Source organism: Jaculus jaculus, chromosome 12 (genome assembly GCF_020740685.1).
Source record: "Jaculus jaculus isolate mJacJac1 chromosome 12, mJacJac1.mat.Y.cur, whole genome shotgun sequence".
Lineage (NCBI taxonomy): Eukaryota > Metazoa > Chordata > Mammalia > Rodentia > Dipodidae > Jaculus > Jaculus jaculus.
The window spans coordinates 42910585-42935229 of record NC_059113.1 but is presented as its reverse complement, the minus strand read 5'-3'; the positions used below and the strand labels follow the sequence as shown (position 1 = coordinate 42935229).

At 48.0% G+C, this 24645-nt stretch overlaps 2 protein-coding genes and 1 long non-coding RNA gene across 7 annotated transcripts in view; 1 reads left to right on the top strand and 2 right to left on the bottom strand.

Moving 5' to 3' along the window:
* The window catches only part of Myom2 (myomesin 2), a 142535-nt gene extending 117971 nt beyond the window's left edge, over positions 1-24564 (bottom strand). The window contains exon 1 of the mRNA XM_004663088.2: positions 24539-24564. The gene's annotated coding sequence lies outside the window, so the exon portion shown is untranslated. The remainder of the gene's footprint in view (positions 1-24538) is intronic.
* Kbtbd11 (kelch repeat and BTB domain containing 11) lies at positions 581-24645 on the bottom strand. Of its 5 annotated transcripts, XM_045130683.1 has the most exons (3): positions 24395-24423; positions 23820-23918; positions 581-6905 (listed from the first exon to the last, which is right to left on the bottom strand). In XM_045130683.1, exon 3 carries the CDS (start codon positions 6150-6152, stop codon positions 4224-4226), a length of 1929 nt encoding a protein of 642 aa, XP_044986618.1. In that variant the 5' UTR covers positions 6153-6905; positions 23820-23918; positions 24395-24423; the 3' UTR covers positions 581-4223. The 5 variants fall into 5 exon arrangements, with proteins under 5 accessions (XP_044986618.1, XP_044986619.1, XP_044986620.1 ...); XM_045130684.1 differs by lacking the exons at positions 23820-23918; positions 24395-24423 and adding an exon at positions 24539-24645; XM_045130685.1 differs by lacking the exons at positions 23820-23918; positions 24395-24423 and adding an exon at positions 24497-24608.
* Positions 5219-16450, top strand: LOC123453637. The gene is made up of 2 exons (XR_006632893.1): positions 5219-5321; positions 16170-16450. It is a non-coding gene; the product is annotated as an uncharacterized LOC123453637 (long non-coding RNA).

Below are 24645 nucleotides of genomic sequence, written 5' to 3'. Positions count from 1 at the left end.
CCCATGGTTTCTATTCCCACATCACCCTGCACCAGGGCCAGGCAATTAAGAAACCATAGTCGGTCAAATCTGTCCAGCCTGAACTTTCTGCTCTGCCTTGTCTTGTTCTCCATAGAAGCCCCACAAAGGCCTGGGCATTTTTGTTCTGCCCTGGCCACCACCACCACCATAGCCCTGTGGACATCACCCCTCCTGGGACCTGTGGGGTAATAAGCCTCTCCCCCCAGTCTTCCTCAAAGCCAAGTTTACTTCACCATTCTGCACATAACCTGTGCCTCCCTCCCCAACATCAGCCTCTCCCAGAAGCAGGGGAGCACCAAAGTTGTCTGGCTGACCAAGGGGATAGATTAAGAGAGGGAAGGGGAAGGGGCATCCTGAGGTTGCTGCAAGCGTCCAGACACACCCTAATAGAGAGATTCTAAGCTAGGGGGATTCTCTGCAGCCATTGAGCCAGGCAGGGTGACACCAGTCTTGGGTCTTACAGGCCACATTGGACTCAAGTTCCTACAGGGACACACACCATCTGGTGTCCTGCTGCTCAGAGGGAGGAGAAAGCAAGGCGTGATTTCAGGAGCAATGGTAGTTTCCACATGGTTTATTTCATCTTGGCATAGGTGACAAACACACAGCTTTTACATACAGTATTTATGCCTAGGATTTTAAAACTCAACATTAGTAACAGAGCTGCGTACTGGGTAACAGTTGGCCTGACTCTGCCTTAGACAGGTGTAACTCTTCTTTAGTAGATGGCAGCATGTGAGTACTAGCTAGTGGTACTAGTAAGAGCTTTACCAAGCATTGGGGAAGTTTCGACCTCACATTAGGACACATCTAGACTGTGACTTCAAAATGCTCAACAGAGCCATGCAAAGCTGCTTCCAGGACCTGTCTCCTGAGTGGTCCTTCAGCCTCACATGGTCCAGACCTCTTTATGGATATGGGGAATAAGAGCATAAATGTGGATGCTGAAATAAATTCAGATGCAACTAGAATACGTGCACATGTCCAACTTTTAGCTCAGGCCAGTATACCACAAAAGGGGGTTAGTTAAGAAATACTCCCAAAATAAAATTTTAAGGAAGCATATGAAATAAAACACAACATAGACTAGCACTCTGGCTTACATTCACCTGTAAGACCATGTCCAGAGTCTACCTTGACTTTGGCAGAAAGGAGCAGACCCTTAAAGACATTCAATTTCAAAATCACCAGATAGCAAGTTTCCTCGGTGATCAACGTTACACAGCTGCCACCAAAGTTACTAAAGGGAAGCCAGAAACTAATAGAAATGGAGCAGTAATTTATTCCCTATATATGTGTAGCAAAACTGACATAGATAAGAATTTTAACTTAGTAGTAAACAAAATTTCCACAGAATTCACTTTTTAAAGAAACATTTGCCATTAATAATTTCCTCCGAAATTGAATCATGAGGTTCCAAGAACATGAGGCTGCCAGGAGTCAACACCAAGTGTGGGGCTTGTCTCATGCCAAAGTGCAAAACAGAATGAAAAGAAATACTTAGCTTGTTGCCTTGAGTTCCAAGTGAACTTTGACAATATGACTGTCATTGCATGTCACCAAAGGGCCGGGTTTTTATATGTGTCACACTTTCCCCTTAAAATGGCACTCACTGCTCTTTCAAATACTTGGCAATGCCAGCGTGCAAGGGTTAATTTTCTGAGTACTGCAGATGATGTCCCAAGCACATTAGCCTCATTTGACTCTTGTAACTGATGGTCAAGACTATATTTCCTAAATGGAGATATTTCTGACTCAGGATGCTATGTGGAATATGAAAGGCTCTATCTCAAGATCATACAATGAAGGCCAATCTAACACTATTCCCCCAATCAATACCCATTTGTTGGATTGGTGGTACCCTTGGCTTACACCCCTAGAAACCAACCCTCAAGAGCAAAACTCACCATTCATATAATGACCTATCAGGCCCTCTGGCATCTGTTTTCAGATAATATTCCTATTTAGAAATAGGACAAATACGATTCTATGTTTTCCAAACAAATGGCCATACATCCATTAATGACTCTTGAATTAATGTATTCATCCTTTGACTTGTTCTTTGAGTTTCCTGTGTATACTGTGTGATAAGAGAATGTGCCAATCTCCACAGGAAGGTGCCCCCATCTGGTCTGGTGTGGGACCTCCTTCATTATGGGAAATGAAGAACTAATACACAGCTGGGCACAGGGCTGCATATGGCTGCCCACCCCTGACTCCCAGCACTCTATGCTCTTGGGGGGAAATGTCACTCCAGAGGCCCAATTTCAATAGTAAGTATCACAAGAATAACTTCGCAGGCAAAAATCACAGTGACAGCGTTTATGAATCTGATACTTAAGTGAAAATATGGACCCGTTTCATATAAAAATTTTAGCACTAGTAATAATCTTCTAGAGAAAAATGTACCATATATAAAATGTACATTATCCATTGCCTCTGCTATAGCATTTCTTCTACTACTGTTTCTCCAGTACACACCTATAAAAAAATAAGCCAGGCTATATGAAATTTGTTTTTCTTTTTTATGATTAACCAAGTCACCAAGACATCTTGGTTTATGAGTAATCATGAACACATAGCCACCAGAATGCATGTGAGCAATAACCATAAATTCCATTCCCCTGGGTCATGCATGAGATTCAATCATTTCTAAGCACACTTCACTGGACCTGTCAGAACCACAAACTCTAAACTGATTAACCTATTTCCATTACCCACTCTCCAACCCTGGGTTAGCAAGCAGATTGTGTTAGGGACAAATGCACAACTTTATCTAACTCTGTTCCAGTAACATTCCATATATCCTAGTATTGTTAATAAAGAAATGGGTTGGATCTGGAATCCAAATCGGTTTGTGAGGATGGATTTGGTCCTTAAATGCTTTAAGTAAACAGGAAGCTCCGCATGTTCATATTTGAAAAGTCAATCATGCTAAAATGAGAGGGAAAATGATTTTTGACCTTGTCAAAGTAGTGAGTCTCCTGCCCATTATACATGGGATTTTTTTGAGCTTACAATTAGATAAATGTCACTTACTTTATAAACTAAATTCACTATACATGTCTTTTTTCCTTGTCACATTTCTCCACAAGCTCCCTCATGTTAGACTGAAGACCATAAAAGTTAATCTCCCTCATCAGAATGAGAGAAGATATGACCAAGGAGAGGCTTGAAAGTGCTCCTGCACCATTTGCTTCTACAACTGGCACTTTTATGTTTCAAGTTTTAATGTTCTCATTTTAGGAACAGAATTCCCTTTTAGTTCCTTCATCCTAAAACAGGCAAGTGTATGAATATGCCCAGCAGCTGTCACAGGGTCCTTTTAAAGCAGAACATACCTTTGCCTTGCCTGTGTGCTGCCTGCTAACATTTTTCTCATCCAAGACTTAAAATCCAGATGACAGTAAATCACCACTCTCTTTACTAAGTAAGGCCCTCTTCCTAGATAACAGAGCTCCACCCAGACAGTAGAGGCCCGGCTCAAGGCCACATGGCCCAGCTATGTGTCTAGTTTGGCACAGGGAACATTTCCAATGCTTTGGGGGCTAGAAGCCATATTGGTCATCAAAGATTTTACCTTCTATGCCTGGAAAATTACCTTTTATTTTTTTCTGCAGTGGAGCCTCACAAAACTTGAGCACACGGTGGAACCAATTTTAAGTAAGTCACCAAGATTTTAATTTCTCAGTTATAATTTTAAACTACAATCCAGCCTACTTTATGGACCACTTTGGTCAGGGGCCTTGTCACTGGTGAGAAGAGAACTGTGTAGGCACAAATTTGGAGGGAGGAAGAAATCCCTCCTCACCCTACTACACCTGTATCCACCCTGACACCTGAGGCCACCCTGACCTTGCCTTCATCTGTAGCCTCCACGTCTCCCTCATTCACCGTGCTCTCTTATTTGCACCAGTCCTACACCTTATGCCATAGACCCCACTAAAAGGGAAGCAAAAAGGAATCCAGAGCGGGGAAGCGGTGCTTAAAACATTGCAGTAAAAATATCTTTAGGGCTAGCAAAGCTCCTGCTTTCAAAGCATTTGCATGATGTAGCGTGGCCAGCAGCCCATCCTACCCTCTCCCTCCTTTCCTGTGCCCCCCCCCATCGTCCTCCCCTTCCCATTGAGACCACAGCTGATGGAGACTGCTTCTTTGGCTCCACAGCTGCCTAAAGGAGGAGATGCCAAGTTGACCTCACCCTAAGCCCCATCTTGCTCCCCGCGGTCTGGCTTCTCTGGCAGATTGAGCACAAAGGGGAAAAGTACCCCCCTGACATCCAAGGGGGCTCCGAGGGGCTCGGGCTCAAAGCTGCCACCGGGTCCCACGTCGCTGCTGCCAGACTCGGTGTCCTGCGAAGGCACAAAGCGCCAAGTGCCCATACGGTTCACGCAATAGATGGTGCCATCCAGGGCAGCGCAGCGGAAGGGCTGCAGGCCTGCGGGAGAGCCTGGTGGCCGCAGGTGAGCGGCGCACTGGCTCCACTGCTTAGCCAGGCAGTGGTAGCGGAAGACGCTGACCCCTCCAGCAGGCCCGACAGCGGCTTGCATGTCTCCCCGGCTCCCACTGAGGTCGAAGCGATAGAGGAAGCCGTCCAGGGCCACCATGTCAGCGGAGCGCTCTCTGCTGCTGTTGCACGGACACTCCTGCCACTCATCCCTCCGGGGATCGTACTTGAGCAGGCGGTAGAAGAGGGAACCCCCAGACACGTAGATCTCGCCGTTGCAGGTGGCGGCCTCATGTGCCACGGCGAAGGCGCCTCGGGGTAGTGGGGCCACGGCACTCCAGCGGTCTGCGCGCGGGTCATAGCGCTCCACGCTGAGCAGACACTCCCCACCCACGGCGTACAGGTGCCCGTCCAGAGCCAGCAGCTGCACCTGCGAGCGTGCCTGGCGCAGCGGCCTCACAGTGCTCCAGCTGTCGGTGGCTGGGTTGTAGCAGAAGACCTGGTCGGAAGGTCGCGCTCGGCCGTCTGGGCCCGCAGGCGCCACGCCCCCGGCCACGAAGAGGTAGTTGAAGAGGACGCAGAGGCCGCAGCCCCGCGCCGGTGCGCCCTCGGGCAGGCGCGTCAGCTCGCGCCACTCTCCAGCCGCCGAGTGATAGCAGTAGATGGCTGCGTCCCCGCGCGCCTCCGCGTCCCCCGACGGGCTCTGCGGACGACTGCCAGAGCGCTCCCCGGCCAGCCCGAGCGCGGCGGCCAGCAGGCAGGCGCGACCCGCGCACAAACGGCGGCGCAGCAGCAGATCGCGCTCCGCACCGGACAGGCGGCCGAAGACGGCGGGCTCGCGCAGCACCTCCAGGTAGTGGTCGCTCATGAAGCGGTAGGCAGCGTCGCGCAGTTCGTTGAGCCGCTGCCGCTTGGCGGTGCTCAGCACCTCGTAGCAGTTAGCCAGGCTCAGCTGCGGCGCCACGGCGTCGGTGGCGCGCTGCGCGGCCCCGGGCAGCTGCAGGCGGCGCGCTCCGGCCACCACCTCGGCCACGTTGTCGGGCCGCACGCCCGCCATGCGCCCGCTGTACGCGTCGGCCAGCAGCAGCCGCAGCGCCGCGAAGCTCACTCCCTGCACCCTCAGCACGTCCCGCGACGCGCGCGCACGGAAGTAGTCGCTGCGCGCCGCCAGCACCGCCTTGTGCGCCCGCAGCCGGTGACCGGACACCTCGATTACCAAATCGGGCTCCCCGTGAGCGGATCCGACCCCGAGCGACCAGGGCAAAGGCTCCCCGAGTTCTTCCACGCACTCGGACTCCACGGGGCGCGCGCGTTCGTGGCGGGACTCGGGCTCTTCCGGGGACGCGGGCTCTTCCGGGCGCGCGCGCTCCTCGGGGGACGACGCGGCGCCCGCGCAGCTCACTTCCCACTGCGTCTCCACCACGCGCTGCTCGGTGCGGCTGGAGGGAGGGGAGGCTGCGTCGCCCTCAGCCGCCGAGGCTAGAGACTGCGGCGGAGAGTCATCCCCGGAGCTGAAGCACAGGGACGCGCTCAGACTGCAGGGTGTCTGCGCCGCCGGGGATGCAACGCCCTCCTCCTCTGCGGCCCGCAGAGGCGGGCTGTCCTCGCCCGGAGCCCCAGGCTCGGTCCCGTGGACGCAGTCGTCCCCCGGGTAGAGGACACAGGGCGCCACCGAGTTCTCCATGGGCGGTCTTGTATCCTGTCCCGCAGGCCCTCTGCTCGCTCAGCTGCACATGACTGGTGGAGACCCGAGCTGTACCCTGGGGTCTCTTGGCTGCACACTCTTTTCCTGGCTCAGGATCAGATTTCACATTTATCACACTTTTTTTTTTCTCTTGCACACGCCTTTCCCTTCTTGCCCCTTTTCACTGACTTCTCTCCCGTGAGGAGGGCGCGCCCAGCTCAAAATGAACTTTTGAATGCAGAAACTTCAGCACAGGCTACATCTGCTGGGATGGAGGTGACCCAGCTTGGTGCCAGCGCTCTGTACTGCTTGTAGTCTAAGCACTGAACAGCCTGAGCTGCCCTGCTGCTCCTCTGTGTAACTGGGGTCAGGTGCATGACCTTCATTTGAGCCTGTGTGTGCCCCCTCTGTCTCACTGCATCACATCCTTGTTACCCCAGAGCCAACAAATACCACAGGGGCTGTGGCCATCTTTACAACTTTGCCTTCAACTCCATTTTACTGACCCTTCCTCCCTTTGACAACCACTGTGCAGCCAGAAATAAGCTGCGGGGGGAGGTGGTCATGTGGCTGTGTCCTTTTTTGTAGGGGTGCCTCCACCCTGTCGACCTGGAGACCCACTCCACTTACAGGGTGGGTGTCAGTTTCTGCACATCTGAGGCCTTCCTCATTTGTCTTGGAGCCTGCCTCTATTGCTTCCTTTTGTCGATGTCAAGTGCCTCTGTATCATTCTCCATCCTCTTGTTCCTGTTCCTTGGAGAGAAAAGGGGAAGAGTTCATTTTCATTGCTGAGTGATGTGGTTTTTGTGCCAGTGAGCCCAGCCACAGCCCCTCCCTTAGTTGCAGATAACATTCAGTTCCCAGTCAAGGACATGTTGACTTCCACCACTGGAGAGTGACGAATGATATATGCTTCTCTCCTAACTTTGAGGACTAAGGGCTCCGTTTAAGTAATTGGTGCTAGTAAATGTAGCCTTAACTACTTTGAAACTGAACTCAATGAAACGGCTAATTCTGTACAGGTCAAAAGTAGATATCAACCCTTTACATTTTCAACATCATAGAATGTATGTGTAGAATCAAACACTTTTATGGAGGGCTGGAGAGATGGCTCAATGGTTTAAAATGCCTGCTTGTAAAGCTTGACAACCCAGGATTGGATTCCCCAGTACCCATGTAAAGGCAGATGCAAAGTGGCCACGTGCACCTGGAGTTCATTTGCAGCAACAAGAGGTCCTAGCATGCCCATATTCATTCACAGACACACACTCTCTCCCTCTCAAATAAATAAATAAAAATATTTTTAAAAACTTATTGTGAGAAAGTACAGCAGGGCTACACATTAATCAGTGACAGTCCTCTTGGACATTTCTGAGCAGCTATATCAAATTCAGGTACGATAGTTTGTCAAAAGATGCTAAGATGCTACTCTAAAATCATCCTCCCGCAAGAACCCCAGGATCCCACCACCTACACCTGTGGTCATGCCTGGAGTCACACCTGAAAAGACATTATTAGCAAACAGCTTGAAGGAAAACCAAATCAAAGCAGCAGAAGCATGGGAAGGATGGCAGAGCCCTGCTGGTGACCTGCAGAGTACAGCGGAGGGCAGGAGCTTATGTGGGACACCTGCCTTCTTGCAGGGGACTTTCAGAGGGGGTCAGGCCCAGCTGTGCTCTAGCTTTCTGAAGAATGTGGTTGAGTAAAGCAAAGATGACTCAGGGCAAACATTAATGTCTAGAATGTACTTGCCTCTCCAAGGTGATAAACAAGTGGCATTCGGGTACCTTCCCTCCCTAGTGCCTAAGAGCCAGCTCCTCACTTGGTCCCTACCAATGCTGTTATGGTTTAGATGTGAAACGTCTCCATGGGATTCTGTGCTTCAACATTTGGTTTCCAGCTGGGGGTGCTGTTTGGAGAAAGGTTGTGAAACTTTTAGGAGATCCTGTTTAGCTGATGGAAGTAGGTGGCCTGGGGTGGGACTTGAGGGTTATAGGCAAGCCCTTTCCCAGCCAGCTCTGTGCTTCCTAATCTGCTTAGATGTACCAAAACTTGGACAAGCCATTGTGACCATAGCTGGAGTGCTAGCTGCCATGCCTTTCTCACCATGGTGGACTGTAGCCCCTTAAAACAGCAAGCCGAAATAAGCCTCTCCTCCTCCAAGTTGCCTCTGTCAGGTAGTTTGTCACAGTGATGAGGCATGCAGCACACCCAGTCGTGCATCCTATTCTTTCTGCTACTTTGCCATTGACAAGGCCTATGGTTCTCAGGAGAATTTGGAGATGTTCCCTGCTAGATATCTTTCACAACAGCTTGGCACACTCACTGTGTACTGGGCCCTGCCATAGAATTCCTAAGAAATGGGATGTTAGGCAAGGTTGGGTGTAACCTGAAGCCCCGCTCCCTGGGCATGTGGGTCACAAAGGTTCCTGATCAGGGCATGAGACTTAGCTGTGACCATTCTGAGGAATCCTTCCCCCTCCCCCAGCCATCTAGCCATACTTCCAAGGAAGGACTGATTGGCTCGAACTTAGGGAGACAGTTCCCCAGGGCTGCAGGATTTTCCCTGTCTTCTGTATCATCAAGGGAAAGTGAGGGCAGAAGTGGGATGTACTGTGTGTGTGTGTGTGTCACAAACATATCTGGAGGCCTTAATATGTAAAATAAAAGCAAATCACAGCTGGCTTCCCTGGTTGGCCTATTCTTAACACTGCTTCTGAGAAGTACAGTAGGCCTTCAACACTAGGAAACTAACCCAGTAATCCTTTCCTTCCGGCCTGGAATGGGGCTCAGACATGCCTGGTCCCATGGCTGAACTGTCACTGGAAAGAGCAGGAGTAGCCTGTGACATCACTGCAGCCTGAGAGAAGCCAGGCAACAGAACATTCTAAAGGCAGAAACTTGGAATCCAGCCCTTTGATGATCCCACAGAAAGAGTTTAAAGACTATTTTACTGTGACTGCAGCTCACAAAACACTGCTGATGCTGAAGCACTGCTAGGGCAGTGGGTGGCCTGGCCTAACCCCCTGGAATGCAACTGGCTCTTGGCTCTGCTTCCTTGGTAAAGGTGATCTTGGTAATCTCCAAAGGCAAGGCTGCTCTGTTCCTTTCTTCTTTTCTTTCTTGGGCGTGTGTGTGTGTGTGTGTGTGTGTGTGTGAGAGAGAGAGAGAGAGAGAGAGAGAGAGCGAGGGGGGAGGGAGGGAGGGAGGGAGGGAGGGAGGAAGGTGGGGTGTGTGGTGTATGGACATGTACGTGCCCATGTGGTGCCCCACTCCATTGCTTTCCACCCATTCTTGTTTGAAAAGGAATCTTTCTGATCCCAGAGCTTGCCTTTATTATTATTGTTTATTTATTTAAGAAAGAGAGAAAGAGGCAGATATATCTAGAGAGAATGGGTGTACCAGGGACTCTAACAAACTCCAGATGCAAGTGCCACCTTGTGCACCTGGCTTACATGGGTACAGGGGAATCAAGCATGGGTCCACTAAGCCATCTCTCCAACTCTGTTTTTTGTTTTTTTTTTTTTATTTTTTAGGCTCTGGTGATTCTCAGGACTCTGATTCCCTACAGGATTGAGGTTATGGTCATACATGGCCATGCACAGCTATGTTGTGGGTCCTGGGGATCAAATGCAAGTAGTCTGTCAGGATTCGCAGGCCTTCATGCCTGCACAGGAGGTCCTTGTAAACCACCATACCATCTCTCCAATTCAACTGCTATGTTCTTAATAGCTGTTCTGCTCCTGCTCCAAACACACAGGATGCAGTCATGCCCTTTGGAGGTATACCAGCAGAGATATGGCTTTGATGTCCCACTGAATTTCCTCGTTGTCTCCTGTTCCCCTTGGCATAAATGGCAGAATGAGTTGGATGGCTTGGGTGGTCTAAGTATTATACAGCTGTCATCTCACTGTCTCCACTACCAGCCGGATGTCCCATCATTTTGTTACAGGGCAGAAAGCCGCAGGACCACCCACCCAGCCCACCAGAATTGATGCTGAACAGGTTATGGGGCCTCTGACAACCATGCTGACCATGACTGTGCCTCTCTAGAGCCAGGGCTGCACCTCAGAAATCTTTCGCAGTGGGGAGACCAGTGGCCTCCAGATCTCCCCAGCACCTTTTAAAAAGAAGTGAGGTGGGGCTCGAGAGATTGCTTAGTGGTTAAGCACTTTTCTGTGAAGCCTAAGGACCCCGGTTCGAGGCTCGATTCCCCAGGATCCATGTAAGCCAGATTCACAAGGTGGTACATGCATCTGGAGTTTGTTTGCACTGGCTGGAGGCCCTGGATCTCTCTCTCTCTGTGTGTCTCTGTCTGTCTGTCTCTCTCTCTACCTCTTTCTCTGTCTATTGTTCTCAAATAAATAAATAAATAATAAACAAAAAACAAGAAGTGAGGCATTGTATCTACAGGCCTAATGATCAAGGCAGAGTGTCCCCATCCCTTTATTAAAGACATATTAAAAGACACTCAGATCTTTTATAAGCTCTCCCATTACTGCAATTTTTAACCTAAATGGTGTGGCACAGTTAGCCATTTTCACTCAGCAACTCCAAAACATCAGGGCTTCCTAGAGTGCCTATTCATGGGGAAAACCATGGATCTTTTTGACTCTGATGTGAACACCACTTTCTGGCATCCTTTTGTACAGCCTTGCTCAAGGAAGCTAGTTTCAGTCCTCTGTTGAGTTTTTCAACTTAGCACTTGAAATAGCCAATCTTATTAGCTTTAAGAAGTTATTATGAAGGCTGGAGAGACGGCTTAGATGTTAAGGCACTTGCCTGCAAAAGCCTAACCACCATGTTTGATTCCCCAGTACTCCATAAAGCCAGATGCAGTGGCACATGCTTCTAGAGTTTCTTTGCCACTGCCAGAGGACCTGGCTTGTATGGCGCACTCACACTCTCTCTCTTTCTCCTTATCTCTCTCCTCACTATTCCTCTCTGCTTGCATATAAATAAATAAAAATACTTTTGAAAAGAAGTTATCATGAAATTTTAATAGACAGAATAGGGGAATGACACTTTGTGTCAAAAAAAAAAAAAAAAAAACACAGTCCTGGGCTGAGGAGATGGTGCTGTGAATGAAGCACTTGCTGTGCACATGTGAAGAAGACCTGAGCTCAGGTCCCCCAAGTACCACATAAACGCTAGGTGGTTGTCCCAGTGTTCAGGAAGTAGGCACCAGCAGAGCAGGGGACTCCCAGGGCAAGCTGACTAAACTAGACTAGCTGAACTGGTGAGCTCCCAGTTCAAGTGTGAGCCCATGCCTCAATCAATAAGGTGGAGAACAGTTGAGGAAGGTACCAGTGTCAACCTCTGGCCTCTATATGCACATGCATGTGCATGCACACACACACACACACACACACACACACACACACACACACACACGAGCACCCACACACATGCAAACCAGAAAATGAATAAACACATACACGCACCACCCACGTGCCAAAAAATAAATTAGTCCTGCAAGACATCAGCTGCTCTACTAAAACGATGCCAAATTTCTGTGGATTTTTGGACATGGAGTTTTATTTATAAAAAGATTTAGTTTTCCTTGTTTTGTGGTTGGCTCTGGAACTAGAATTCCTTGGAGGCTCCTGCTGGGCGCCACTGCCATTACTACACAATAACTAAGGTTCTCCCCTCCCCACCCCTGAGCCATGACTGTAGCAGCTGAAAAGATTCTCCCTGAGGTTCACTTAACTTTTTCCTAAACAGTAAACCTCATGTCACAACCAGGTGCTAAACAGAGTCTCAGCCTAGTGCTGGTGTGCAGGGCCAGAGGAAGAGTATGGGTAGTAAACAGCCTTCCTTAACAGCACCAGAAAATCATGGATCCGGATGAACTAACAGCATGTTTTAGTTAAAATGTAACATGTAGTACTTTCCTCCTCCTTGAAAAATATGAACCTCTGGACCTTATAAGTGCCTAAATAATTAAGTTTTTATGTGTATTCTATTTATATCAATTAAAAACATAAGATTGTGTGCGGTTTCCCAGTGTGGACACTAAGCTATATATTTACTCTGGATATGTTTATTAAAAATCAAATGTCATGCTTCACTGCCATACCATAGGTTATAAAGAATCTTCCTTTCAGATTATTACCAGCAGGCTAATCTGTTGAGGTTTTTTTTTTTTTTTTTAATATACATGGGAAGCTGATATGAGCTGTGATATAAGCTGCTCATAAGACACACCTCCTCAGTATCCCATCATGCCTCGAAGGTCACAGACCCCTGGAAGTGGCACCTCACCCCACCTACTTGGCTCGTCAATACAATTCTTATGTAAAAGCCAGTAATATTATGATCTGGCTCCTTAGTCCTGTAGGAGAGGTACAAAAGCCATGTGTTCCCAACTCACCACTGCTCTCTCTCCACCTGCCAGAGCTCATGGTATGACCTATCCCCTCTTCAAGACCATGCAGGGGTGTGTGATGATTGCATGTCAGGGATTTTTAACCCCATCCATCCTCCTGTGAGTCAGAACATGTTTTAAGGTCACGCTCCATGCCCTCTTCTCTGATCATCACCAGTGTCAGGCACTGCAGCCTGTGAGTACTGAGAATGGCCCCATGTTGTAGTGCTAATCTCCCTTCTTTACCAAAAATAAAAATAAAATTATTGTGAGAACTATGTAGTCCAGGCTAGCCTTGCATGTGCTTTGTAGTCCTTACTGGCCTCACACTCAAGATCTTCTTGCCTTTGCCTCTGAAGGAATTACAGGTGTGCACTATCAAAGCCAAAATGCTTCCATATTTTTAACATAAATATTCCAGGTCTCCTCAAAACCTAGCAGAAGACACAGGATATTACACACCAGCTAAACAAGTGAGGCAGAAATCAAGAGACCCTTTAATTTTAAAATTATTTATTTATTTATTGGAGGAGCGGAAAGAACAGGTGTGCCAGGGCCTCCAGCCACTGCAAATGAACCCCACATGGATGCATCACCTTGTGCTTATGTGGGTCCTGGGGAATCAAAACTGGGTCCTTAGGCTTTGAAGGCAAGTGTTTTAACTGCTAAGTCATCTCTCCAGCCCATCCCTTTTCTTTTTTATGTTAACTGTACTCCTCTTACTCCCAACACACAAGATTCAATAATACCCTTTAATGTGTATGCCCAGGAGAGGGATGGCTTTAGTGTCCCACAGAATTTCCTTGCTGTCCCCATACTCCTCTTGGCATGGATGGCAGAGTGAATTAGCTAGTTCAAGTAGTCTGAGTTCAGCATGCCTTTGTAAACATAAAAAGTTATGGATTTTAAATACAGCAACCTTTTAAAAGTCTTAAATGTATAAAAATAAGGCAGAGATTAGGACAATTCCTTTGTGCATTTTTGTTTCCTATCTTGAGCAGATGTGAGTAAATCCAATACCTGGGGCACAGATCTTTTGAAGCCCAAGTGTCTCTCATTACTCTCATCCCCTGCTGCCTTCCCCACCCCACTCTGGAAGCTTGAAGGGCCTCTCACAGACCCCCTGCTCCCTCTGACCCTTTCATCTAGCCTGCATGTACCCAAGGGAAGCTACAGCAGTAAGGAGCAGCTGCACTTATTTCAACTGTGTAAAGGAATTGCACCTTAGCCACTCCTCCACTCTCCAAAGATCTCAACCCCAAGACAAGTGTCACCCTCTCGCTTACAGGTGAGAAGGCTGGTGCACCTTCCTACTTCAGGGAGGCTTGAGCCTGGGCAGGAATCCTGGTCAGCTCACCTGAGCAGATGCAGCCAGCATTCTCTAGGAAAATAGGATGCCCATAGTACCTTCCAGAAGGGAGAATGAGTTTTAAAGTCACATGTCCCTAAGCTAAAATCACCCTAGATGAATTACCCAACACCTCTGGCTGTCTAATCTGAAATGTGCCTCCTGGTGCTTTACAAGATTAAACATACTACACCAGGGTACCTCAATCCTGTGTCAAAGCACTCCAGTTGGTGTCCCACACACCTCCAGTGTATCATACATATCACATATGTTGTACATCTGTCACCAGCTCTGAGACCCAAGGCAATTGGCATTCCCACTGGTTATCTCAGTTCTAAAATGAAAGTAGTGCCTCCTAGTGGGTGCCTTCCCTCACCATTCCCTTGGAGAATAGCACTGTCCCTAGGGAAGACTTCTTGTGGCCTACTGGGACTTCCTGCTACAGACCATGTCCATGGCCACATGAATGGCTACCCCTCAGCCCAGCCACCTTGAGGACTGAAGGGACCTGAGGGCAAGCTCAGGTGACAAGGAAGAAAGCACAGTGGCCTGCAAGCTGGGGTTGAGGGAAGCTTGCCCTCAGTAGAAAAATATGAAACTTAACACACAGGTAAATACATAAGAAATGAGAAAATGAGACAGACCTCTAGATTGGGTCAGGCCACAAACCAGCTGTAACTGCTTGTGTGCTTCTGAGGTGTATAAGCTGTACCCCCCCATTCCTCATATGCACATGTTCCCCATGCTCCCATGGTGGTGACCCCATCCCCTCCTCAACAACCATACAAGAGACAAAGTAGGGCAGTTATCATTATCTTGATTCCAGAAACAAAAAAATGCTCCATTCTCAGAAATAGAACTCTGAGCCTCACATCTCACCAAACATCTCTTTACAGTTGAACTTGAAGATCCACCCTTGACAGCTCCCCAGAACAGGAGTCAGACATAGCCCACAGAGCAACTTCTCCCAACATCTCTGATTACAGCAGGATCAAACTCTCTGGAATCAGACTTCAGCATATTGACAGAAAATGCTTAAAACTAACTGTGTTCACCCAAAAGCATCCCCAGATCAGATGCATGATGTTCTAGTTTTCTATCAGTGTGCTCAGGTACAAAAAAAGAATTCTTGAAATCAAAACATTTGCCTACCCAGTTACTCAGGCTGAAGAAGTGTAATATCAGCCAGAAAAGAAATATGAACACCCAGAATCACTATGACCCTGGAAAGTGGTATAGAAATTGCACAACTGTTCTGACATTTCTAGCTATGGGTTATAATTCCAAGAAACCCCTGGATCAGTGTGATTCTTAAATGTCTTAAATCCATCAACCTAGAGCGTTGATGATGGGTGCTGGAGTCAGAAATGAGAGACCAGCTGGGCTGATGAGCCGTCAGCTTTTCAGCTGTCCACTTAGATTCCTACCGAACCTCCAACACTAGTAAATAATCAATAGTAGTCACCAGTAGATGCAAATACAGCACATGACAAACATGGGTCTAGCTCTTGGAATGAGACAAGAAACCAGCAAGCTGAGCCACTGTAAACTTTCTAACAGAATCACACATTATGATCAGTGCTATCCATGCAACCCAAACAAGTCCTTACAGACCATGACAGAAGGGCCTGACTTCTGCTCTAGGGCAGATAAGACTGCTCTGAGAATAAGATAAAATACTGAAGCTGAGAGCAAGAGTGTCCCATGGAAGTGAGTTTGACCAGCTCTCAGCTGAGAGTGACTGATGGGGCTCTAGGGAACCAGTGGGGCAGCAGGACCAGGGGCAGCCATGGAGCCCTGTCGGGGAATCAGTGGGCATCAACCACAATGACCAGCAGGGATTTGATGGACCAATATTGGGTTTAGAAGGGTGGCTCAGTCCTTTTACACATGAACAAAGATAACTGACTTTCAGTCTGATTTTGCATCCTGATAAAATTCCTTCAAAATAAATGAGTTACATCTGTCTGTGTCAATCTGAGTGATTTCAAAACCTGTTTTGGGCTGGAGTGATGGCTTAGCAGTTAATACACTTGTCTGCAAAGCCGAAGGATTCAGATTTGATTCCCTAGTACCCACGTAAAGCCAGATGCAAAGTGTCTGGATTTCATTTGCAGTGGCGGGAGGCCCTGGCAGGCCCATACTCTCTTACTCCCCTATATAAATAAATTTAATTTTATTTATTTTAAAGAAATGTTGTTTTGAATTTCTGAAGGTTTGCAGAAAGTTGACATGTAATGACATTTACATGCTTTTTAAACATTAAAATGAAGTGTTTTTTTTTTTTTTTTTTTTACAGAGGTGAAAGACAGAATGGAAGGCTGGGAAGAATTGTGGTACAGCCAGTACTTCTGAAAAGGAGAGGCCAGGGCGCCTCCTCAGGCTCTATAATGTTGTGTTTCTCAAAAAACGAAGTATCAAAGGTTCAACAATAACAAGTTCAACTTCAGGGGTACAGGAGTCCTTCCCTTTAAGACACTGCCTGTATGTTTGGAATATTTCAGTTTATAGTTTAAGATGTTACTCCATATTTACATAGCTACTGTGATGTATCAATAAAGTGTGCTGGTCTACACTAAACATGGATGCAAGTTGTACAACCCCAGACAAAATAGGTAACATTGTTACTAGATACTGGGACTCTGCTCACTTTTCAAGCAGAGTAGCTAATTGGCTTACACAGTTAATAACAGTTCTGGGCCAACTGAAATATAGGAAATCGAAATAAAACCTCACTATAATTTCTAAACTACTGGTTTTACAAAAACAAGACTTGTGCAAGATCACACAGCAGCAGCAGAGTCATATCTGTCTAAACACGAGTGGATCCCAAATAGCACATCTAGCAGGAACACTGGTTTATGTGCATGGTGGGTACAAACACAAAAGAGGGTAGGAACCCCTGTCCAGCCTCCACCTTCCTCACTGCATTGGTTAGGTTTCCAGAGTTCTTTGTTCACAATACCTGCATCACACACACTGTCAGTTCAGTTCTAAAACATAGGATGTTACTGAACTGGAACTTCCTGTTCTGATTGGGCAATTACCAAACAATGAGTGTTAACTGCTTAGGGTCTAAGGAGAAAGCCTGATTCCTTTCATCTGTATTATAGTGTGTAGAGCTACACTTCCTGTTTTGATGTTAGAGAGAAGAGGCATGCAGAGATGAAAGTCTAAAGAAAGTGGGAGAGCCTGGGGGGGGGGTGGGTAGGCACCCAAATGTGCTCACATGGTCTACACCTTTGAGGTAGGAGAGCCGAGATGATCAGTGTTCTTTTCATTGATAATGATATTTTAACAGCAATGTTGGCAGGGAAGGCAAAACCTGTGGTCTGACTGGCCAGAAACACATTTTTCTGCCCTGTGGTCCTGAGGCAGGAGGGGACATGGGTATGCAAAATGTGAGTCTACAATTAGGCCCTGAGACTGGATTGGAGCAATCTATCTTATCACTTACTGTTTCCACAATGTTTTTAATATTATTGACAGCTAAATACTGTCACAGATGATGGGTGCTGTGATGTTTATATCAATTGTCAACTTGAAGAGAACTGGAATCAAACTGTGAAAGATTAGACTGAGATGGGAAGACCCATCTTAACTATGAGCAGCACCATTCTTCCATGGACCAGGGTCTTGGAGTGTATAAAAGGAGAGAGCTGGGCTGGAGAGATGGCTTAATGGTTAAGCACTTGACTATGAAGCTTAAGGACCCCAGTTCGAGCCTTGATTCCCCAGGACCCACATAAGCCAGATGCACAAGGTGGTGCATGCATCTGGAGTTCATTTGCAGTAGCTGGAGGCCCTGATGTACCCATCTATCTATCTATCTATCTATCTGCCTTTCTCTCTATGTCTGTCTGTCGCTCATAAATAAATAAATAAATAAATAAATAAATAAATAAATAAATAAATAAAGGAGAGAGCTGGTTGAGCACCAACATTCATCCTTCTCTGCTTCCTCACCGTGAACTAAGTGTGTGACCAGTTGCCTTAATCTTGTCAACATGCCTTTCCTTCCACGATGGACTGTAACCTGTAACTGTAGGCTGAAATAAACCCTTTCTCCATTAAGCTGAGTTTTAAAATTTATTTGGAGAGAGAGAATGAATATGAGAATGGGTAAACCAGAGCTTCTTGCAACTGCAAACAAACTCCAGATGCATGTGCCACTTTGTGCATATGGCTTTACATGGGTGCTGGGAAGCTGAAACATAGCAGTCGGGCTTTGCAAGAAAGTACCTTTGACCCCTGAGCCCTCTCCCCAGCCCTAAGTTGATTTTTGTCAGGGATTTGGTCCCAACAACAAGAAGACAACTAATATAGATACCACCACACTGACTGATCTTGATTTCATCTTCCCCTGACATGCAAGTTTGAAGACAGTGGCAGCAGTGTCCCTGAGGTCTCCCATTTTAGCAAATGCTCAGAAAGATGTCTTAGGCAGACAGAGTGGCAAGGATGTCGCATCTGGTGGGATGTGTGAAGTTGAGGAGAGTCCTATAATGCTCTCATAGTTTTTCCAGTATAGAAAGTCTTTCCAGTCAGGAGGTGGAAACTCCCCAAGTACATGAGTAGCTGGTGAGGTCAGGAGCTGTGGCTCTGGTGATGGCTCTGCATGGAATCCCAGAGGTCCACTGGTGTGAGGACCCCGTCTCTGAGGGACAAAGACCATATGGAAGGTATGTCTGGTGCTCCTGCAGATCCCACCAGGCAGGCTGACTTTGGTTACTGGGCACACCTTCTCGTTGGAGGGTTTGGACAAGTGGACCTCCCATTTGGACTGGCCTTTAGCAATAGAAATCTTAGAAAGGGACTTGCCATTTTACACGGGGGCTTTTATAGTGCCAAGGACACATTTTAGAAGCTGTTCAAAGCATGAGAGTGCCATGCTATATCAAAAATCAGTAAAAGAGGAGCAAGACATGCATGCAGTATGGGAGGGATCAGGCTGGGTCTCAAGAATGCAGAGTTATGCTTCTGCTTTGAAGGGCGACACAAACTGACCAAAGCAAGCAGTTATCTCTAGCAGGGCCTGCTACCTTTGGTCACCCACCATCTGCATGCCACATAGGACCACCCAAGTCTTACCTAGCTGCAAGATCAAGTGAACCCAGCAACTGGCATAAGGCTGCACTTCTTATTAACTGAGCGTGGTATCATAATTAATTATCATCATGTTCTTGCTGCATTACACACCTTTGCCTGGCTTTTCAGGTTCTGGCTTAGCTTGTTTCATCTGATACAAACCCACACCCTATGGGTTCCATTCACATGGTTTGCCTCTGTCCCCTTACTTCATTCTGGGTGTCCTTAAAAGTAAAGTTTATCTTTCATTAGCTGGGTCTTATTTTGCATATCTACACAGCTGCTCCATGTCTTTTGAGGAATTCAATGAGGTTATGTACAAAGTAACTCCTGGTTGCTTTAATACAACCCATTGTTGTTGCATGCCTTGTAGTCTTTGTGGTTTTCCTTTTACTCACTGTCCTTTGTGATTAGTGTTCTCCTGGTATGTTTGGACTCCTGACTCTTCATCTTTGGTATATCTTCTGGAGGTTTTTGCTCTATAACTATCATGATGCCTACCTTAGACAGCTTTCAGCAAAGAGCCCCTCAAGGCTCTGAGGTTCTTCTTCAGCAAACAGGAAAGCCTTTAGGAATGGTAAGAACATGTATTCATAGCGGAGGACCAAGTAGTCAAAGCACTCGTGTGAATGAGATATGTAATGGAGCTTTTGTCTAATGAGATGTCACCACAGACCCCTGCACAAGGCAAGATGCTTCAGCTTGGGCTGAAGGATCTAGATACAAGGCAAGAAGAAATCACCCACTGGGCTTTCACGGCAGAGAAAGGCCTTAGCTATAAACAACAGGCATTCCCATGGAGAAGGAAGCATGACTCAGAGAATCATCCTCAGACACTAGGATCAAGTTGTGCCAGTGTGTACCTAGCTCATCCCAGGATTGCCATAGGCCAGGGATCCATCAGCTTCCCGTTTCCTCTTCCATACTGTGTCAGTTAATCTCCAGTTGTCAACTTGACAGGGTTTAAAATCTCCATGGAAACAAATCTCTCCACATATGTGTTAGGGATTTTCTAGGTTGGGTTAATTGATGTGGGAGGATCTACCCTAATTGTAGGTGGTATCATTCCATGGGCTGAGGGTCCTGGACTACATAAAAAGGAGACAGTGACCTGAGCAGCAAGCATTTTATTGCTCTCTGCTTCCTGACTGACAATGTGACAAGCTGCTTCACATTCCTGCTGCCAGGCCTTCCCTGCTGTGACAGACTGTACCCTCAATATGTGAGCCAAAGTAAATCCTTCTTTCTTGCCAAGTATGTTCATCATAAAAACAAAGAAAGTAACAAACATAGGCATCAGTCCCTCACATACATACATGCATATACATGCCTCTCTTATCCTTTTCTCCAGGAGCTCTGACTAGTTTCAGGGTCTGTAGTGGTACATGGGGAGTATGGAGAGTAATTTTACCTCTGTAGTGGACAGGTCTTCAAATGGAGAGGAATGGGTTATATTAAAGTCTAGGACCCAAGTGGCCTCCTTCACTGGACTGCATGGCTTAAACCTGGAGGTCAAGCCTGACACCACAGAAGGATGAGGCTTGGGGATTCCAACCTTTGCCCATAAAGAGGAGATGTGAACTTAGCAGTTGGGAGGCAGAAGAGACTTCCCAAAGGTAGCCCCTTGAATGTGTCCTGTGCAGCATTCTCCCTGGAACATAGATCTCAGGCTCCTCTGCTGAAATCTGGGGTGTCTCCCTCCTTTCACTCCAGCAAGCTGTGACTATGACACTATATGACTTCCAAGGCTCTTATGAAAAAGTGGTCCAGTGTCCACCTAACTCTGCTTTCCCAAGACACAGACCTTGGTGATCATGATTCACTGGGGAGAGAAAGCCAATCTCATGGATGCTGCTGAGCTCAAAAGAGTGAGTGGACAGAGATAGCCAAGGGCTCCAGCCACTCCTTCACCACATCAGAATGGTCCCTGCCCAGCCAGGCCAGAAGTGAATGGTAGCCTTGCACAATTCAAACCCTGACCTTTGAACTACCACATCGGGCTAAGTGTCCAAGACTAGCCTTCTCAAGACTGCAGGCTATCAAAATGAATATATGTGCCAGGTCACTGGCTCAGAGGCTAAAAGTACATTCTCAAAAAGACTGTCATCCCTTGTTTGAGTCTCCAGTGCCCACATAAAAGCCTGATGCACAACATGGAACATGAGTTTGAGTTTGCTTGCAGTGATAAGAGGCCCTATGTCTTTCTCTGTATTTGTCCATCTGGTTCTCTCTCAAATAAATAAAAAATATTTTTATTAAATGAATGTCATCACTTAAGCCACTAACTTTTTTAAAAAAATTATCTTTATTTATTTGAGAGAAAGAGGCAGAGAGAGAAAGAGAGAGAGAGAATGGGTGTGCCAGGGCTTCCAGCCACTGCAAACAAACTCCAGATGCGTGCACCCCCTTGTGCATCTGGCTAACATGGGTCCTGGGGAATCAAGCCTTGAAGCGAGGTCCTCAGGCTTCACGGGCAAGTGCTTAACCGCTAAGCCATCTCTCCAGCCTGCCACTAACTTTTTTAAACAAAGCCATGATTGCATAGCATTTTGCTGCTCAAATTGAGAATCAGGATTTTGTCCTAGGGTGGTAGGAACTGGCTGAAGATCCAACATCAGAAGGTGTGTTTTAAATGAAAGCACTGTCCACCATACCAACCCAAAAGTAGATGTCTACAGTTCTGTGTGGAGACCACCACACCAGCAGAGGCAGGGGACAGAGGTGGCTCACAGGTCACAGATACAGTAAAAGAATACACCAAAACCCTGTGGCTACAAGACTTCTTAAATGAACAGTAACAATGACAGGGAACATCAGCACAGGGCTTTCATTTATGAAACATTCTATCTACATCACATTTCATTTTAACTCACAACCACATGCTACTATATCCAGCCCTTTAGTGGGAAGATCCATTGATTTCAAGAATGGATCCATGACAGGCTCCTTACTGACTTTCTGTAGTGTGCCCTGTTTCATAGTTCAGGGCTTTTGGACACACACAATGTGCCTATGAAAGCCCCATACCTTTCCCTTGTCACATCTTCCCATCCTTAAGATCCAAACAGGGAACCTTTATTCCATGCCCATATGGGAATATATTCCTCTCCAGGGTTACCTGTGTCCCTATTACACACTCCACTGTTCAGCTCTTTCCCCTACATTAATCTAAGGCACATGGGGTGGGAGGACCAGGTCTATGTTACTCAGCATGGTGTCCCTAGCACCCAGGACTATGCCTAACTCATGACAGGCATCAACAAATACCCATGAAATAAGAAAATGAGTCCTTAACCCTTCAAAGTATGCAGGAGACATGCAGTGGCATTAATATCCAAGGCACTATTTAATTATACCATGCCTCGTAGGAGGCTGGTAGTTGACAAAAGTTTACACTCTTGGGAGTTTGAATTTTATTCTAAAAGTTGTTCATTGCTAACGATTCTGCAAGCATGTGCTTATACTCACACTACCATGTTAGCATGATTACAGCCATTTCAAGAGAAAAGCCACCAGTGAAACAATAACCAGGGGCCTCCAGAGCAGGGTAGACATCCCTCTTTGTGACAAGGATATGCAGGAGGTTGGGCTGGTTTCCATTGGAGACCAGCTGTCTGCTGCCCCACACTGACAGGGTCTGCCTGACCACAGCCTAAATGCAGGGCAGCCTAAGGCATTGTAGCTGCCTAAGTGAGTCCAGATTTGCAGCAATCTATGCTGTTGGTGTTTAGGAAACAAATGTGAACCCCAGATGGAACAGCAGCAAACGGAAAGCCTCTTTGTTCCAGAAAGGGGCAAAGGCTGGGAAAGCATGCTGTAAGGAGAGAGAGGCCTTGGGGTCCCACAGCCAATGTGACTTGTGCAAAATCATATGAATCCCCATTAGAGACAAGCAGCTGTCACGAACTATGTGATTTGTGAATCCAGACAACACATCCATTTTTCCTTCCTCCTAGGACAAAGTACACCTGTGTTGCTAGGATGTGGCAGTTTGGTTTCAGATCCACATTTAGCAACTCTTCCTCCTTCTCTATCTTCTCTTCCATCACCTGAGCAGCTTTTAATATTGTATGCAAAAAATGTGAACCATTTTCCATAAGTATTTTCTAATGATATAATGAACTATGTCCTGCACTAGGCATGAAAAGCTCCAAATACATTTTCTTTCATGAAAACTTTTGCTTAGTTACACCAGAAAGGAGCATTGGAATGCCAAGTGGCACAGTGTGCGGGGACACCCGTTTCTCCCACCAACTCTGGCACCAGGGAAGGCTTCCTTCTGCCTGGCAGGGCGTGGGGAGGAGGCTTCTAATAATAGGAACAGCTCAGGATGAAAGGCTGAAGGGCGCCACTGACAGCCACTGGGCTGCTAATTAGAGACGGAGTAACTGCTATTCAGTTGGAAGTACCGAGTGGGGAGCTGGAAAGAGCGGGGGCGGCGGGTGGGGGAGAAGACTGAACTCCATGCTGAGGGGCAGATGACTTCAAAATATGATCTAGTGTTGGCGGAATGAAAATAAGGCTGCTTACCGCGGTGACGTGCTTTTTCAGTCCCTTGAACACACATGAGCAGGGCAGAGAACAGTATGATGGGAAGCGAAGAGGTGGTAGAATTAAATATCTCTGGGCTAAGGCTACAGGTGCACGGGGGCCAACGAAGAGGAACTGTGTGGGACAGGCTCCAGGGCCTTGCAGGAGGGATGTCCTAGTCCGAGGAAGGCTGGCAGGGATGCTGCACAAGCCATTCCAGGTTTTCACCAGGGGGCAGGCCGCGCCTCAGCACTCAGCCCTCATTTAAATGCAGCGCGCTTTCATCCTTCCTTCCATCCCCTCCCCACCCACCGTGATGTCCAGCACGTACCCGCACTGGCCGCCAGAGCATCCTCGACCCGGCTGTCTGTATTCCCGAGCTAGGCCGAGTGAGTGTCCAGGAACGAAAGCCGTGGTTGTGCCGTGTGGCCTACGCGCCCCGCAGATCATGTGCAGCGGCCAGGGACCGAGACGGGGGTGGGGGCGGGCACAGGCGAGCCAATCAGTCCCCAAATCTGGACACTGAGCTGCGCCTCTTGGCCAAGACTGGAGGCCGCTGGGACGCACACGGTCCAGCCGGGCGGGTTTCTCGTAGTGGCGGGGCGGGTACGGAGGGACCTCCCCCCCCACTCGTGCTCGGGAGGAGTTCACACTGCCAGCTCCCTGTTCCCGGCGGCCCGCCGCCCTCCCACGCCCCGCAGGCTCGCGCCGTGGAGGTGCCTAAGCCCACGAATCCCGCGATCACTCCAACCGCCCCCGAGCAGCCCGCCTCCTGCCCGCATCTGTCGGAGGCCGCGACCCCCCGTCCCTCCCTGCCGCGGCCATCCAGCTGGATCGGTGCTCTCATCTCTCAACCCTAGACCCCATCTATCTTTCGCCACCTGCGGAATCTCGCCGGGCGCCTACCTCGCCGCTCTCCCCTCCATCCTCGCCCCCATCCGAGCCCGGGACCCCGTAGCCCTGTCAGGGGTCTCCGGCGCGCATGCGCATGGACCACTACCTGCGCACCTGTGCGAGCCTCTGGGAATCTGGGGCTAACCCTCTGCGCACCTGTGCGAGCGCCGCGGTCCTCGGGGACTTCCCGCCGCCAGGATCACGCCCTGGCACCTCGGTACCTCCGGGCCGGCTGCCGGCTGGCAGCGGCCGCTCACTCCCGC

What these genes read in the sequence shown, in the direction of transcription:
- Kbtbd11 (XM_045130684.1), bottom strand. Translation starts at nt 6,152, where the DNA reads ATGGAGAACTCGGTGGCGCCCTGTGTCCTCTACCCGGGGGACGACTGC.